The sequence below is a fragment of the Rhineura floridana genome, chromosome 8 (genome assembly GCF_030035675.1).
Source record: "Rhineura floridana isolate rRhiFlo1 chromosome 8, rRhiFlo1.hap2, whole genome shotgun sequence".
Lineage (NCBI taxonomy): Eukaryota > Metazoa > Chordata > Lepidosauria > Squamata > Rhineuridae > Rhineura > Rhineura floridana.
Window position 1 is genome coordinate 43,866,378 of NC_084487.1, and position 17,915 is coordinate 43,884,292.

Consider the following 17,915-nt stretch of genomic DNA (forward strand, 5'->3'; position numbering starts at 1 on the left):
CCACCAGGAGACAGAAGCGTCAGCAACGGCAATCTCATCAGGAAGAGTCCAAACTACGCTCCAGATTGTACTTTCACCTCTTTATACAAAATATTGTGTCACACAGCAACAGAGGTGGAAACACTGAATTTAATAAATAAAGATATGCAGTGCCATCTATGCATGTCTGCTCAGAAGTAAGCCCCGGTGAGTTCAAAAGAACCTGCTCCCCACATAAATTAGTATAGGATTTCAGCCTAAGAGAAGGGCATGAAGGTCAGGGTTGTCAAATCGTGTTGCTTAGTTGCTAACTGCATCATAGGGAATGTCCAACAGGTGCCTGTGACACTCAGGTAAGATCATTTCACATACTAATTACAGCCTCAAGGGATCCACATCCTGGGGGAAAGTACCACCTCTTTCCTGCAGGGCCAGCCCTGCCTTCAGACAGCCTGCTTCAGGTGACAAGATTTTGGGGTGCCATAAGAAGGGCAACAACAATAAATGGTCAATTATTGCTTTTCACCATGAAAAGGGCCCTATTTGGGTTTGTTGGGGGGGGGCTCAGGCACCAAAACACCTCAGGCTCTTTGCGTCCCAGGTATATGAAACATTATTTGACATATGCAATATCCTCACAAATGCACTACTTCAAGAGGACGTGTGGGTTGTGATTAACAGACACACATGTATTACATAGGCCCATCTAATACAGGATCTCGCAACGAGCTATTATCTTTTATGATCCTTATTTAGTGTTTCCTCATGGAATATTCCACTCTGATCCCTCCATCAAAGAAGGTTCCCCACAATTTTCTCCAGAATATTGCCTTGTCTTATTCAGCTCTCATTTTCTGCTGCTGAGCACTTCCCTGTGCGTATTTTTCATGGTGTAACAAAAAGCTATGTTAAAGGTTTGGAAAGTCCAGCATGAGGAACTTTGCAGGGAGAATAAAACTTAGAATCAGACCATTGGGCCATCTAGCCTAGCATTGCCTATACTGACTGATAGTAGTTCTCCAAAGTTTCAGACACAGAGTCTCTTCCAGCCCTAGGGGGGCCAGGAATTGAACCTGCAACCTTCTGCATATAAGGAAAATGCTCCACCCACAGAGCTACCTTCAAGTACTAACCCTGAGAGCCTGGTAGAGTAGATCAACCAGTGATAACACATGCGTATGGAAGAAACTAACTGGTTCATCAGTCAGCAGGCGAAAGAAAGAAAGAAAAGCCCCAGAACTAGGAACATTGCACATGAGTAAGCAAACATCTTCAGACTTATTTCCAATCCCCGCCGCATCTCAAAAAGGCTTTTACTAGGGTCAAACGGCACTTTCATTCTAAGTCCTTGATCAGCTCTGCCATTTACTGCAGATTCCCTAACCCGGTGCCCTCCAGATATTTTACAGTTTGCAACAGCCCCAGCCAGTTAAAGTTGTAGTCTAAAATATCTGGAGGGCACCAGGTTGGAGGAAACTGATTTAGTCGTTGAAGTAGTGCCCAAGTAAAATGTCTACAACTCTTAAGCTTCTCTATAATTGTTTACATTGCACAGGGGATTGCCCTTTAATCTCTTCTAAACTAAAAGCAATAAATTATTGCCCGTAATTAACTGTTTCAGCTCAGCCAGGCCAAATAGCACTGGAATAGCAGATGCTGTCCAGGAGTATTGAAATGCAAAGGAGGGAAGTGTTAGGCCTGTTCCCATCCTATTGAACAACAGGTCACCTAGATAGCAACCTGCTCCTTTTCAGATATTGCCCATCTTGGCATCCTCTTTGCTGCTGCCCCTCCCATCTACCTGTCTTTTCCACCTGAAGCTCAAACCTATCTTAAACTGGATCCAATTCCCCTTAGAAAGTCTTCACTGGAAGAGGATTCTGTGAGCCTTGCATCAAATGCTGAGAAGCAGAACATCAAATTCTGCCTCGCCCACCTTAAAGATTGAGAGCTGGTTCACATATTACGTAACAATCATGATTGCTGTGACTGTCCCAACGTGAATGGCAGTTGCATATTCTGAAAGATGCGGTGCACAGCTGTTGGGGCCTTGTAGCCTATGAGAAGCTTTCTAGTGCACAGCTTTGAGTGTTTAAGGGAAGCTGACTGCCAGTCACACTGTATTTGCTAGGGAAACCCAAGTATAATGGTCATGAACATTGCTACATAAAGGGTGAAGCTGCCTTCAGTTTGTCCTCAAACCAGATCAAGATTCATACGGTTAAGATCCTCAGTCAGTGACGCATGGTTCATGCTGTGTGCAGAGATGAAGACTGTAACAAATGTCTATTCTGGGCTTCAAATCCATATCCATCTGATTTATGCCATCTGAAATCTGGGCCTCAGATTTTAAGAATCAAGCAAATTGCCCATTTATCTTTTCCCATCACCAGGTCTTTGGCTTCCTTTTCTCTCTTGTGCAACCCTTCATTAAGGAAAGCTCTCCTCAGCCCCACTTCTCCTAGCCAATCAAGAGTAGCACTTATATTCCAGAACATACACATAAAGAACCAACCCTCACCTTGTAGATAGAGATTGTAGATCTGTAGGATTGCTCCATTGCCTGAAGTACTTTATGAGGACCTAAGTATTCCTCCCCAGGAACAGAGACGTTGATAGGATCTGCAGCCCTCAGACACACCTATGAATTCAGCTCCACAGCCCTGCCTGTAGGCTAGGAGCCTCCTTTTTAACACCGTAGGAGACAGCAAAGAAGCACTTACTTTGAAAGGTAGGAAGTTCTGATAGGGTTTTTTTTAATAATTCACCAGTCAGGCTGTTAGAACTTGATCCTTAGACGTAACCGGATATCAAGTAGGGAGGAATCCTGTGACAGCCATGAAGGTCATGTGACTTTCACCTTTAATTATTTATTGCTAGTTTTAATATACAACTCCCTACATAACACTGCAAGATCATCACGCTGACTGTCCTCTTGGGCGAGACAACTGCATCAGGGTTGAGCGTCACCCACAACACACCTGTGCCTTGAAATACAGAATGCAGGGGAGTCTATACTATAAATGTCCTACTTTCATTCTCAGCTGTCCACACATGTTCCAATCCCCTTGATGTGGTTGTAGAACTGACGTATCAGTCATGGGTGCCTGCAGGAACTTTAGGGGGGGGGGTTCCGGGGAGGCAAAATAAAATACTGAAAGGAGGAGCAGGCTGATTTCTCACACAAAAAATGAGAAGAATAGTGTTAGTCTTCTATCTCAGGTTCTATCCTAGAAACTTACTTTTTTAAAAATAAAAAGATGAAGGTTATGGTTCATTGGGGGGGGAGTTGCAACTCCCCCTCCCAGGGACACTCATGGTGTTAGTATAGCTCCTTGATAAAGTGCTAATTTCAAGAGTGGTGAGTGGTTGCCTTGTAACATTTCCCCCCTTTTATGATGGAGCTCTAGGGCTGAAATTCAATTTTACCAAAGGTCAAAGATCACATTCAAACGGGCAAGTGAATCAAGTGATAAACAGATATGCCCACTAGCAATTCACATGATAGCAACACCTGGTGAGGGTACTACCACAAAATCCTCAATGGCCAAATTCACACTCATTTGTCCTTGCCAGATAAATGCTCAAAGAAAGATGTTATCATTGCTCACACGGAAGAAAAAGAAAGTAAAGTTAAGCATGTGTCAGTGAGCTTAAGGGCATACAAGTCTGTGTTGGACTGTAGCCTTACTGCTTAACAGCTCTTATTCATTTATGCTTTAAAGCAGAGGTGGGGAAAACCTGTGGCCCTCCAGATGTTGTTGAACTCTCAACTCCCAACAGTCCCAGCCAGTATGGCCAATGGCCTGGGATGATGAGAGTTGTGATCCAATAACATCTGAAGGGCCACTAGTTCCCTGCTCGCTCTAAAGAGTTGTTCATTGTCCTTAAGCAAGTCTGTTTCTCAATAAAAATCATTTTGCTTAAGGACCACATTTGTATATATTGGGTCTTGTATTTAATTCAAGGAATCCAACATTGGAAGAAATTCTGAGTGTCAGAAGCAAACACCAGAATCAGTGCTGAAATCTCTTGTGTTGAAATCTAACTCCTGCTTTGAAAAGCTGACCTAGATCAGATTCTAGATCAGATTTTGCTTTCAAGTTATTTAAATGTGCCTTTCATTCCCAGCTCTGTTATCTTGGCCCATTTTCTTCCAAATACTTGCTAGCCTTTTCCCAAAACTGTCTACAGGTAGTCACTATATGTGTGCAGGGTTGCTGTTGGACAGTTACATATAAGGAGAACTTCTGTGCAATTAGCCCAATTCTAATTTGCTTAAAAAAGAAAGCTGTGGACATTGCTGGCTACTGGAGCACAGAGGGGGCAACTGTCCTTTTGGGTGCGTGGAGTCCCACTGGACCCTTGTGACTGAACCAGCATGGCGACTTTCTTGCTCTTTCAGAAGGGATTTTGCACCATCCCCAATAGCTGTTTGCTCCTTTCCAGAGACAAATGACTCACACTTGGTATAAGGCAGCGTCCTCTGTTCCAAATCAGACTATTGGTTCACCTAGCTCAGCAGTGTCGACACTGACTGATAACGGCTGCCTAGGGTTTCGGGCAGGGATCCCTCCCAGCCCTACCTGGAGACGCCAGGGAATGAACCTAGGACTTTCTACATGCAAAGCTGATGCTCTACCACCAAGCTACTGCCCTTACCCAAACTTGAAAGAGTTATAAAGCTTGAGCGGAGTTCACATCACACCATCCTTTTATTTAATACTGAGTCAGTTTTGTGGAGATATCACAGTCTATAACATTGCTACAATTTGAGTTGTTTTTATACAAATGGAGTGGATTATAAAAGTAAGGGGTGGAAGGGGAGAGAGAAACACCAATTAGATTTCACATTCCTTGGGACTTTTTTCAAGAGTTCCAACACAGTCAGTTCAATTAGTCACAATGCAGAAACAGTGGCAGTGTTTCCACTTTATGGGATACCACATCAGTTTATCATGAACGCACAGGAGGCTCCCACTTTGCTCTTCTCTTCTAGCCAGCAGGAGCAACAACCCATGATCCCTGGCTTAGGGGCTGTGGTTTGTTTCACTCCAACAAACAATGATCTCAAGCCAAGCTTTGCTTTTAGCTTACTAACTGCGATTTGTTGAGTGAACAAATCATGATTTCCGGTTTGGAGGTAATGCTAAGCCAGGGATTGTGGTTTGTTTTTCCTATTAGCTACTGGGGAAGAGCAAACTGGGAGTGTTCTACATGTTTAAGTAAACCATGGTTTACTGTGACGTGTGAACCAAGCCAATAACATATTGTTAACAGCAGCATTTTAAATTCTTGCCTTTAAGGAGGAAAAGGCAGCAGCATTGATAGGGGTGGGGTGGGAAAATCAACTCAATAAGGAAACAAACCCATGGGAGAACAGACTGAAATGTGAGCCTGACCATTGGCTCTGTCAACAAAAGGTCTCCTTGTTAACTTGGTTGATTTTTTGGTCCTCGACCAAACCTATACTGTTTATTCTCATTAAGGAAGGTCTCCATAAGGGAAGGCACGATACCTTCCACACCTCTGCTGGTGGGCAAATACTATCAGAAAGAATGTCTCATAAACTCGCCATCCTTCTGGCTTTCCTCTGCGCCATTCACATTAAATGAGTGGCTTCCTTCAGAGATGGGAGGAGCCAGAAAGAGGAAATCTCTAAACGACCAGGAAAGGGCATGGGAGATAGCAACAAACAATTAGATTTGTCTTAACTGTTCATGTATAATTTTGGATAGAAAGGTGCAGTAGTTCAGTCCAGAATGTCAGACAATGCAGCTGGCCTTATATGCCCGGAAGGAGCACAGATGGTCCAGTGATGATCACCTAGATCCCATATTATCTCATAAGCTAAGTGAAACTTAGGAAATCCCTTCCAGGTATTAAGGCAGCTGGTGTACTTGAATCAGGCATACGGAGGAAGAGCATCCACTGCAGGTACATGAACTGTGAGTTCACCAAATTCTTCCAGTTGGTTTCCTGGTATGAAGAGAAGGGCCAAGTCACGGGCCAGCAGAATCTGCCACTCCTTGCTGACAGTCCAGGCTCTGTTCTGTAGGGAGGCACTACAGAGTTACAAAGCATCATGGAACTAGAAGCTGCTCCACCAACTGCTCAAATTCTTCCCAATGTTGGAAAATGTAGATCTGAGTTTCCCAGAGCAGGTTCACTAGGATCATATCGCTCACCTCATCAAGCATTATATCCAGCTCCAAAGGGGGATTGAACCTGTGGACACCAAGAAAGTGATAACGAAAGGGGATCAAAAGCAGCATGAGAACTGGAGATGAGACTAATAACAGTCTCCAGGAGAGAAGGCAGCAGCAGTGGAAAACAAGAGAGGAAATCAAATACTCCAGAGAGCACTGTAGTGCAGTAGATAAGGAGAGATGCACTTCCAGATCCCCAAAGTGCAGTGGGTGTAAGACACTGGAGATCTTGAATTAGGGACTCTGGAAGACAAATTCTTGGACATTTTTACACCTTGTTCCCAATGGCATTTTGCCAGAAGCTGCCCCTCTAGGCACCTTCAGCTTCCTATCTTCTGCTCTCTGGCACCGCTAACAGAGCTGGCTAGGAAGAGGCACTGCAATCTCCTACTTGCCATGCCCAAGCTGACTCAGCAGTTCTCTATCAGGAGTTTTATCTTGCCCTGTAAATCCTCCAAATCAGTTGGAGAAATTCTCCACAGTAAGGACTCACCCAGTCCCCCTCCCGCTTCTCTCGCTGCACTGTTCTAGTCTGTACAGACTTGTCTTCTCAGTAAACACCCACCACCTTTTATTGGTGCAATTAGATCATTTTAAATTCTGGACTTAATGATCTGACATCTCCCCTCCCCCATCCTTTAGGTGGTAATGTGTATGACTTCATTTCTTTCAAAATGTGATAATAATAATACATTTATTTTTGTTGTCCGCCTCTCACCTGGAATGCAGGTCCTGAGGCAGATTACATAGATTTAAAAATACAAAGCATACATACACCAGCACTGTCGCATTTGGGGAGCCCACCCGCTCATTCTGCTGAGAGGGGACCTTCTGCATTGAAGGCAGATGCCCTACCACTGAGCTCTGATCCTTTCCCTAACATTGTCTACACTGACTGGCAGTGGCTCTCCACAGTCTCAGGCAGGGGACTCGTCCTACCTGAAGACGACAGGGTATAAGCCTGGGACTTTTTGCATGCAAAACCCTTCTGTGCAGACACTCTGAGAACCAGAGATTCAAGGGTTCAAGGCATGCTCTTTCCAACCCACACAGTACATCAGGCTAGACAAGTTGCGTACCTGACATAATGGGCCTCTATCATCTCACACCAGGCTCTTGCACGGTCCACACATGGGCCATCTGGATCAGTGCACTGCGAAGAAACGGTGATATTATGGACTGACTTATCCTACAATTCAAATACCCAGTACTACAAGGTAAAAGAATTAGAAGACAAAAACAAGTAGGCTTTGTACAAAATATGACCTGGAATGAGACATATTCAACAAATGTATTGTGGTAGCAGCTGCAGATCACATCATGAGAGAATACATCAGTTTCATTTGGGGCTTGGTTATTTCACTTCATCCAACTTTGTCCTTGGGAGCCGACTATGGCTGTGTTTGCACGTCATGTTAAACCAGGGATAGCCAGTATAGTTCCGTCCAGATGTTGCTCCCATAATCCTCGATCACTGGCCGTGCTGGCTTGGATTGATGGGAGTTGGAATGCAACAACTTCTGGAGGGCATGATGTGTGCCAGCATGAAGCAGCAGTAGCAAGTCGTGCGCTAGTACGCCCTGCCTGTCTCTCTCCTTCCTGCATGGCGAAGAAGAGGACCTCCAATGCTTTTTCTTTCTGTTTCTCTTTCAAATATGTCTATCACTGTGTCTGACCCAGGGATTTGTGGTTAATCAGTTTCAAAACAAGGCAACTTCAAACCCATTCATGAAGCCTTGATGTATCTAACTGCGCTTTCCGAGCTTGGAGAAGCTCAGCTCCTCAAGTACTTTCCACATATAAAGGCTTGAGGCAGAAAAGAACCATGAAGAAAGTGTCAAAAGTAAAGAAAAGAGTAAAATGATGGATATTTTGTGATGAATGCAAGTCCAGATACATCATTTTTGCTCAGTGCTACTTTACACATTGTGGCTCCAATCAGATCCTCAACATACTCCCATTTGCTTCATGGTGTGTGTAGAACTAGATCTCTGGCAACTTGCCAGGGTTCATTCAGATCATATCTAGTCATTTATACACCACAAATTCATTTCTGACTGTGCGGCATTCCCCCTATTCATAGTAATGTAAGAAGCTGCCTTATACTATGTCAGACCGTCAGTCCATCTAGCTCAGTGCTGTCTACCCTGACAAGCAGTGGCTCTGCAGGATTTCAGACAGGGACATTCACAATCCTACCTGGAGATGACGGGGATTCAACCTGAAACCTTCTGCATGCAAAGCTGATGTTCTACCACTGACTTATGGCCCTTCTCTAGCTCCCATTATAAGGCTTCAGTTGCCAAGGAGGATTAATTCATATATTCAGAGGAGCCATCTCAGCCCCAATCTTTTAAACAGGTTCAGATCCCTGCCCACTGGTTAATCTTAAACTTGTCACTATCTCTCAGCCTAATTTAACTTCCAGGGTTCTTGCGAGGATAAAACAGGGTGGAGAGAGAGAGAAAACCATGGACACCAACTTGAACTCCTTGGAGGAAAGGTGGGAAATAAATTTAATAAATAATCAAATCAATCTGCATTACAGCCAATAGGTTAATCTGCCTCTTGGCCCAACCATGACACAAACACTGGGCTGTAAGATGACACAGAGAAATGTGTGGTTCCTCTGGCACTTCATGTTACCACTTTAGAGAGACACACCTCTCTCTTGGAGGACCCCAATTCTAGCCTCAAGGCAATTCCTTCACATGTCTTGGGAATATAATAATATATTGCTAAATCCTTTCACTCCAATCCCATAGAGAAGTCCTCTGCTAACATCTGGTGTCTCCATCCTGTCCCCATCCAATACTCACACAGTCGACCACCAGCTTGCCCAGTTCTTTAGCCCCATATACTGTCTTGGCCAGTTCCCAAGGGTTGGAGGGGCGGAAGACATCCACGGAGCTCACAGGAACCTGTGGAGATTTCCCTGTCCCAAGAGAGACCACCACTCCCAACTTCTTCACCTTGTGGCCTTCACCCTGGAAGGATGGGAGAAAAGGATGATCTGTGAGCAAGGCTGAACCTATTTATCATGCCTTGAAGAGGGGAAAAAAGGTCTTTAAAGATCTACGGCACGCCTCTTCCCTAAATGTATTCTGTAAAGCCATAAAGACCTGGCTCTTTCAACAGGCCTTTGGGATTTCCGGGGAGGGTTAACCGTTATGACTGAAATGCCTCTAATCCTGTATTAATATTGTTCTCGCTGCTGTATTATTTTTACATTGCATTATTGTATTTATTGTATTCTGTTTTAATTGTTACATGTACGTCGCCTAGAGTGGCCAACGGCCAGATAGGTGACACATAAATTAAATTTTATTATTTATTATTATTATATTTGTTTCTGTATTCCCAGAGCATCTTATTTCATGGATAGCGTAAGCAACCATCCCCCCTTCCACTGAAAGTTTCAGTGCTTGACTCCTGCATGGTATCTAAAAAAGTTAAACTAGAGAATTCTGTACAGCTTCAACTGCACTGTTCAGAGCAGGTGTAGGCAACCTTTGGCCCTCTAGATATTGCTGAACTACAACTCCCATCAGCCCCAGCAAGCATGGCCAATGGCCAAGGATGATGGGAGTCGTAGTTCAGCAACATCTAGAGGGCCAAAGGTTCCCCACACCTGGTATGCAGCATGGAATGTAGATGTTTAGTGTCCTAATTTGGTAGTACATTCCCCTTCTTCAGATGGAGACTTCCACACACATGATGCCTCATAAGCAGTTAACACGTGAATTGCTCCTTGGCCTGATGCAACAGACTGACAAAGAGCCCAGAAGCACCCTGAAGACATTTACTGTGATAGGAACTTTCAACAGCTAAAGTAGACTCTCTTATGCTGTAATAACATTTGTTAAGTTTGCTAAAGTGCCGCTTCTTTTTTAAAGAAGTAAATCTCACTGAACTATTTTGGGGCTTACTTCTGCACAAGCCTCCTTGATTCACTGCTTTCCCCGGATGCTCATGTGATGGCAGCTGCTAGGAGTGACTTTTATCAGCTTTTGTCAACACTCCAGCTTCAGCCTTCCCTACAGAACTGGCTTCACTCATCTATGCTTCAGTTACTTCCAGTCTGGATTACTGTAATGCATTCTATGTGGGGCTGCCTTTGAAGACAGTCTGGAAGTGTCAGTTGGCCCACAATGCAGCAGCCAGGCTTTTGCCTGGTGTTTAGAGGTCAGAGCACATAACTATGATCTTCTGTCAATGCCACTGGCTTCTTATGGGCTCAATTCAAAGTGCTGGTTCTAGCCTTTCAAGTGATAAATATTTTTGATAAATATTTCACCCTATGTAAACCCCTTAGAGATTTTTTAAAGTGATCTACAAATTTTGTTAAATAAATATAGTAAAATAAATGGCTTACGACGAGGTTAATTTTGGGACCACTTGCTCCCACATAGGCCCGCCCAGGAATTGAGATCAATGTCAGAAACCTCGTTTGTAGTGCCGTCTTGGGAGATTCAGCAGCAGAGCACGAGATAACAGGGCCTTATCCATGGTAATGCCATGACTCTGGAATCCTCTTCCACATGACAATCATCAGCCTCCCTTTTTGTGTCACTTTTGAGGACACTTTTAGTTTGGCAGTTTTAAATGTGTTAACATCTCGTTTTATTGCTGCCAGTTTTAGTGTGCAACATCTTTTACACTTGCTGCTGTTAGGTTTTTGTTTTGTTTGGAAGTGTTGGGTGCATTATATTATTTATTAAACAATGGTTGTCATATTTGTACTTTTTACTGACTATATGGCTTTATTATAAATGCCTCTTCTTCAGGATTAGGCTACAACCCCCCAAACTGTGCTATTAAAAGTGCCACTTAAACATACATTCTGGATTAAGAATTTGTTGTATTCATTGATCTCAGTCATGGCATCCAAGGTGGGGTTGTTGGCCAACAGCCCTCCATCCAGAAACCGTCCAAAAGGTCGAAAATATGTTGGGGCAGCTCCACTGGAACGGGCAGCCTGCCATACCAGCTGGTCTGTAGGGCAAAAACAAAGAGAAATTGTCCCTTTCCCCACCACATGTCGCTCAATATGCATTTGGCCAATTGTTAGCACAAGATCTGCTACTACTTAGAATTGTACATAGTGCTTAAGGGCAAGGGTGGAGATTCAGTGGTCCTCCAGATGTTGCTGGACTACAGCTCTTGTCAACCCTGACCACTGGCAATGCTGGCTGGGGATGATGGGAACTGGAGTCCAGCAACTTCTGGAGGACTACCATCCCTGCTTTAGAGGTTCAAAAAGTTCCATATGCATACACTCAATAGTCCATGTGACAAGAGCAATTCTGTAAAATATGTCAGTACTGTTATCCCCATATTACAGATGGAGTACTGAGGCCCAAGGATCCCCATCAGCTGTGAGTTCCCCAGTGCTCAAGTGAGCATCAGTGGACCACAATCAGCTAAGCCAACTGACCAAGCAAATACCAAAATTCACCCCACGAAGGTTTTAGCAAATTTTCACAATAACACAACAAACCTCTGAAAAGAAGCAACAGCAAGCCAGGACCAGGAATCAGAAGTATGAAACAGGATGGCCAGAACTGACATAAGAGATAAACTCATACAAGAGATGAACTCTGATGATGCAAAAGCTCATGAAGAGAGTTGAGAAAAGTTGAAGAACTGTTATTTACACTCTCTCACCACACAAAAAGTGGAAGAGAACTGACCATATCAGCCAACATCACAAATACCTTTTCCACACAAAGGGTTGTATTCAACCAAATCCTAATCAGAATACACCCACTGAAAATAATTTAAATTAGTCATGCCTATTAACTTCAGTAGGTCTACTCTGAGTAGGACTAGCACTGAATACTACCCAAAGAGACATAAAGGCAGGAAATATGATGGCTGAAACATATGCAACTGGATTCCAAAAATACATAGGACCATAAAACCATCAGTAGATTTTAGCCCAGACAATCAGGGATATGTCCATAATTCTGAGACTGCGCTGAAACCTTTGACTGCCCAAAGACAAAAAATAGCAGAGAATCAATAACTAATTTCACGGTATCAGGTATGCTTCTTCTGGCTACTATCAGAATTTTTTTATTGCAGGGCTGTCCCATACAACATTTTTCCTGTACGGAAATCATTTCTGTATAGCGGGGAAATGTGTCGACTTTTGCATTCACAACTGCACAGGTATTTATACTGGTGCAAGTCACAAGCTAGGGAGAGTGATATGCCCAACTTCACCAAAGATATGGTCCACATTTTTAAATACATGGAGATCATCATGCATGCTTAGTACTGCTTGGACACACTCCCACACAATGAGGAAGGAGAAGGAAGTACTCCTTTAGCATGGGCTTTCTTTGTTCAATGAACAACTTGAGTCCACTGACTGCTGCACAAGCGAGCATTTACCTTCTGGCTTGGTCAGTGCTTGGAACAAGCCTGTTGTCTTGTAACGGGATTTGCCTCTTCCTTCTGGAGGACTGTAATTCCGGAACAGGTGGAGCTTGGCAGGCTGTCGGTCGCACAGAGTAGCTGTCAACATGAGCCTGTCAGAGGTTTCAAGAAATCAAGACAAGGGTTCAACTTGATTGTAGGAGAGGGAGCCACAGGCCAGTGAGAATGTGCAGGCTTTGCATACAGAAGGTGCCAGGTTTAATAACTGGCATCTCCAATTAAAGGATCTCAGGATCTCTGTTGCGCCAGGGTGCAGAACTAGAACCAGCTGGTGGAAACTGCCAGGAAGCAAATGTCAGCTGAACGGAAGGAGAAACTTTTGAACAGTAAGAGCTGTTTCACAGTGGAACAGTCTCCTTGGAAGGTGGTGGTGGACTCCTCTCCTCTGGAGATACTTAAGCAGAGGCTGAATGGCCACCTGTCAGGGTTGCTGCAGTCAGTTGTACCCTGCACTGAACAGAGGGCTTGACTAGGTGACCTCCATAGGCCCTTAAATCTTGATGATTCTAACTGCTGGTTAGACTTTTACTTGAGACTTTGCCCCAATTGCTGATCAGAGTAGCGTAGATAATACTGGGCTAAACAGACAAACGGTCTGACTCAATATATGGCAGCTTCATGTTATCACATGTCTATCCTTCTTTCCTTCCATGGAATGTCAGATGGCGTACATAGCATCCCCAGGCAGTCCTCCTGCCTGGACACTAGCCAGACCCAAACCCACATACCCACGTTATGCGCTTTCAGGGCATTCCTTGGGCCCATGTTCATATTCTTGACCTCTCTCAAATTTTGCCTACAGCAGAGCCAAACACCTTGCCATGAAGGAAAGAAAGGGACAGGAGATGAGGAGGCCATCGGGATAGAATGGGACAGCCAGCACACCTCTAATTTTGGCTCAATAAAGGCTGCTCCGTTAGAGCGAACGGGGCACTACCCTACCCCCCTCAGTCTGCACTGGCTTGCCTTCTTACTTGCACCTTGCCCTGGCTGTCAGATTTCTCCTCCTTAGTTTTCCCCTTGCAGAATTCAGCCGGGAGGAGGATGGGGACAAAACTCAAAATCTGTTGGCTCTGCCTGCCATTAGCTCTGGCTCTGCCTACTACTGGCCTCCTTGCCTTCCGCCCCACCAGTCCCAATGGGCGCCAGCTACCTCTGTTGCTGCTTACTTGGGTTGCTTGAAATCTGTCATTTTGGTATGCTCTCCAAACTCCTTCTTCAGGAAGTTCTCAAGGGGTTCCGACTCATAGGGCCGCGACCCTCGAAACACCTCGTCCTTCATGCGGAAGTACAAGCAGCGCATGTAGTCCATTGGCTTCCCTAAGGTAGGAGAGGGCATTAGTGGTACCCAGGGGGACACTTTTGGATCCAACTCCACGGTGTCCGAGCATTGTCCCCCCCGTGAACGGCACTGGAAGCATTTGAAAACATGCAACTAATGAGCCAGAAGATCACTGTGTTTCCACCAGAAAAAGACCCACGTTTTGCTGCAATGTGCGAAGCAGCCATAAAGGTGATAGGAGGAAATAAAGGTTATTGGAGAGTACAGAGGAGGGGGGAGGGGAATTATGAGGGAAAGAACAAGAAAGCCTGGTTCAGGTGTTAGAGGACCTACACGTGAGCAGGATTGCGCCAAGCAGCCCCACCCCGGATGCTGAATGTGCTGAGTAGCCCCTTGTATACCCTGGCATTCACGCAGACAGCATGCAGATCTGCAGAAGGCAGCCTTTGTGTTTACAGCTGTACGCACAAAGGCTTCCACACAACCAGAATTCCTGACTGATTTGGATGCCAGATCCCCTGGAGGCTTTCATGTGTACAGCTGTATTTTTTTTAGTATTTTTACACAACAAAATGTATATACCACCTGATTGTAAACAGAACCTCTAAGCAGTTGACAAAAACAAACATTAAAACGGTAATAAAAAGTATGTTAAAAGTGGGTATTTAAAAAAAAAAATCAAAATATAATGAAAATCAGCAGGTGGACATGTGAAGGTTCCCTCCCTGCAGATGTCCAGGCTTTCAACACAGAGCCCAGGGGGACGGGATAAAGTGGCTCATGCAAGGGCAAGGCCACTCATAACATCCCCACTTACTTTCATATGGGAGTTATAAACACTTGTAATAAGGCTGAAGTCTGTGCCAAACGCAGAAGAGGAATGGATAACACTGAAAGCTTCAGCCATCCTTGATGGAACTTGGGGAGGGACCATTCAGCTCCATGGTACAGTTAATACTCTGGATGCAGAAGGTACCAGGTTCAATTCCCGTCATGAACTGCTGCCAGTCAGAGAAGACAGCAATGGGCTAGATCATGTATTGTGAACCTGCGGCCCTCCAGATGTTGTTGGACTACAGCTCCCATCATCCCTGACTACTGGCCGTGCTGGCTGGGTCTGACGGGAATTGGAGTCCAAAAACATCAGGAGGGCCACAGGCTCCCCATCCCTGGGCTAGATGGGCTAATAGTCTTGACTTCATATGAGGGAGAGCGAAGAGCAATTGAATGTGATCAGCTGATGGACAGACCAGTCCACACATTATTATGGACAGAGAATTTGGGTGACGGGAGAGCAGGGCAAAACACAATGTTTAAGTGTAGGACTGTGTGTTCTGTTGGTGCACAGCATGGAAACATTACACACTGAATCCCAAATTCTGTACTAGAAAAGTCTGAGCTCTTCTTTGAAAGTGTAAAACAAAAAAACCCAACCCATTTTGTATTTGAAGGGAAACAACTGAAAATGAGAAAGTGCCCCCTGCCAAAAGCTCAGAAATAAAAAACAGGCCTTGGACAGGATTTACCAGGGCGCAGGATACCATTTAATGCACCCTCCCAATCTGCAAATTCTGCAAAAATCCAAATATTGCACGTCAGACTAAAGCAGGCATTGGGGTAGATTTGAATCAGAATACACAGTCTTGCCATGTGGCACTTTGGAGAGAAATCTGTTACCCACTTCCATCCATTTCTTATTAAAACCAAACACCTGACTTCTGGTTTAGGAAACCAGCTTTGCCTAAACCGGTGCCCTCCAGTTCTGGTTGGGCTGCAACTCCCATCATTCCCTACTTCTGGCCATGCTGGAGTTGATGGGTGTTGGAGTCCAACAACATCAGGATGGCATCAAGTTGGGAAAGACTGCATTTGGCAAAGGCCAATTCTCTCACAGCTGGTAAGAACAGCCTTTAAGGCTTGGAAGATGCCCAACACCCTTCCTTTCTCTTCTTCTCCAAAACCGTCCCCACCCCAGGCTAGGGCACTTCCCCTTCTACATGCAGGCCCACACAATCTGCTCACACTACTCCTTACCCTGCACAACAGATACTGCCAGAATTCCCCCAGTGCTAGTCCCTGTGACCCAGTCAAAAAGCTCCCTGATGGGACGCCCTGCAGCTTTTTCTATAGCGATGAGAAACTGGATGAGCACCAGGCCCCGGACACCCCCGCCGTCCAGACTCAAGAGGCGGTCTTGGCTAGAGAAGGAGAGGGAAGAGACAGAAAAGGAGTTTAATGTCCATGTGGTCCCACCTATCTCCCAGAACTCAGATGCCTCATGGAGATACACCCTCATGGAGGTGTTAAACATCAACACACCTCCAGGGTTCCAGGTAAGGATAAACAAAACAACTCTGGAAAGATATGCTTTAAGATCCAGGGATGTGGAGAAAGGATGGGTGGGGAGTCCTCCTCTCTGGGAATTTCACTAGCGCACAGGAGAACCAACCCTAGCTTACATCTTTATGTCCAGATCAGGAATCGTGGCTTGTTCTGTGCCTAAGTTTTGTTCTAGAGTCACATATTGGAGTAGTTTTGGAGCCAAAGAAACCACAATTCCCAGTTCAGACATAACAATGAGCCAGGAATCATGGCTTGCTTCTTTTGTGCGGGGGGCAAGGGGAGAAAATCAAAGAATGATTTTTGGTTCAGAAAAGGGCAACCAGAATGATCAAGGGGATGGAGCGACTCCCCTATGAGGAAAGGTTGCAGCATTTGGGGCTTTTTAGTTTAGAGAAAAGACAAGTCAGAGGTGACATCAAGTTTATACAATTATACATGGCATGAAGAAAGTAGATAGAGAAAAGTTTTTCTCCCTCTCTCATAACATTAGAACTCATAGACATTCAGCTGAATGTTGGAATATTCAGGACAGACAAAAGAAAGTACTTCTTCTCTTGCGCACAGTTAAACTATGGAATTCGCTCCCACAGGAGGCAGTGACAGCCATCAACTTGGATGGCTTCAAAAGAGGATTAGACAACTACACGGAGGATAAGGCTACCAGTGGCTACTAGCTAGGATGGCTATGTTCTACGTCCACTGTCAGAGTAAGTATGCTTTTGAATACCAGTTGCTGGAAATCATAGGAGGGGAGAGTGCTGTTGCACTCATGTCTCGCTTGTGGGCTTCCCACCGGCATCTGGTTGGCCACTGTGAGATCAGGATGCTGGACTAGATCCAGTAGGCTCTTCTTATGTTCTTAGAAGCTAACTGGCCCAGATCAGCATGCTCATGGTAGCTCACTAACTGTGGTTTACTGTGAAGTGCAAACTGGGCCAGTGTATCCTCCCCATTATTACTATCCCTACCAGCATAGAGGACCCCAAACTAGATGAAGTAAATTTCACTGGCTGTGCCCACTCACGTTCTTTTCCTCTCAGTAGTGGAGTCCACCACATCTGGTTTTTTCAGCAAGGCACCAAGTGCTGCAGAGACATGGATGATGTCCTGGAACTCTGGAGTGGCAAGGGAAACAAAAATATTCTATTTAGCAGGATGGTGAGAAACAGGTGCAGCAGATTGGGAACATGAGAGCCTAGGAACTGGGCTCTCCATTTCCCAAGTGGCTGTATTCCATAGAAGGCAGGGCCCTTTCGCCTTTAATTGTTGTATAGAAGGAAATGACGTAAGGGGCACAGCTTCCGTTGCCACTGCAATTCTATGACAGGAAAAAAACTCTCCCTGCCAAAATTCTCTCTTGGATACAGCTATCAAAAAGCACAGGAGCCCTGTCTTCTATTAAACATGGCAATCTTGTCCACTTTCTCCAGACACTTACCAGGAGCTACATTATCAGTCTGTCAATTCTGGAATATTAGTATATAAACCAAAACAAAAAAAAAAGATCATCATGAAGGAGAGAGAGGAAAATTACTGATAGTGTCAGGATGTAGGTGGCCATCAAACAGGGATGGAGAGCTGACAGAAGCTGGAGGCCAACAACATCGGTAGGGCCACAGCTTTTCCATCCCTGTCACAGAACTTAAGGAATGATCCCT

The 17,915-nt window shown here is 44.8% G+C and overlaps 2 protein-coding genes across 5 annotated transcripts in view; both read right to left on the reverse strand.

Annotated features, from left to right (window-relative positions):
- Window positions 1-3,542, reverse strand: part of BAIAP2L2 (BAR/IMD domain containing adaptor protein 2 like 2) — a 37,863-nt gene extending 34,321 nt beyond the window's left edge. Inside the window, exons 1-2 of the mRNA XM_061582718.1 lie at window positions 3,494-3,542; window positions 2,501-2,601 (exon numbers count right to left, since the gene is read on the reverse strand). Coding sequence (XP_061438702.1) covers window positions 2,501-2,601; window positions 3,494-3,542 — 150 coding nt within the window. The remainder of the gene's footprint in view (window positions 1-2,500; window positions 2,602-3,493) is intronic.
- A 1,133-nt stretch (window positions 3,543-4,675) lies between these two features.
- PLA2G6 (phospholipase A2 group VI) overlaps window positions 4,676-17,915 on the reverse strand; it is a 37,178-nt gene continuing 23,938 nt past the window's right edge. For all 4 annotated transcript variants that reach the window (XM_061639108.1, XM_061639105.1, XM_061639106.1 and 1 more), the window contains 8 exons: window positions 17,282-17,372; window positions 15,949-16,112; window positions 13,802-13,952; window positions 12,588-12,724; window positions 11,029-11,183; window positions 9,008-9,175; window positions 7,268-7,341; window positions 4,676-6,207 (listed from right to left, as the gene is read on the reverse strand). In XM_061639108.1, the coding sequence (XP_061495092.1) occupies window positions 6,063-6,207; window positions 7,268-7,341; window positions 9,008-9,175; window positions 11,029-11,183; window positions 12,588-12,724; window positions 13,802-13,952; window positions 15,949-16,112; window positions 17,282-17,372 (1,085 nt within the window). In that variant the 3' untranslated portion in view covers window positions 4,676-6,062. The remainder of the gene's footprint in view (window positions 6,208-7,267; window positions 7,342-9,007; window positions 9,176-11,028; window positions 11,184-12,587; window positions 12,725-13,801; window positions 13,953-15,948; window positions 16,113-17,281; window positions 17,373-17,915) is intronic.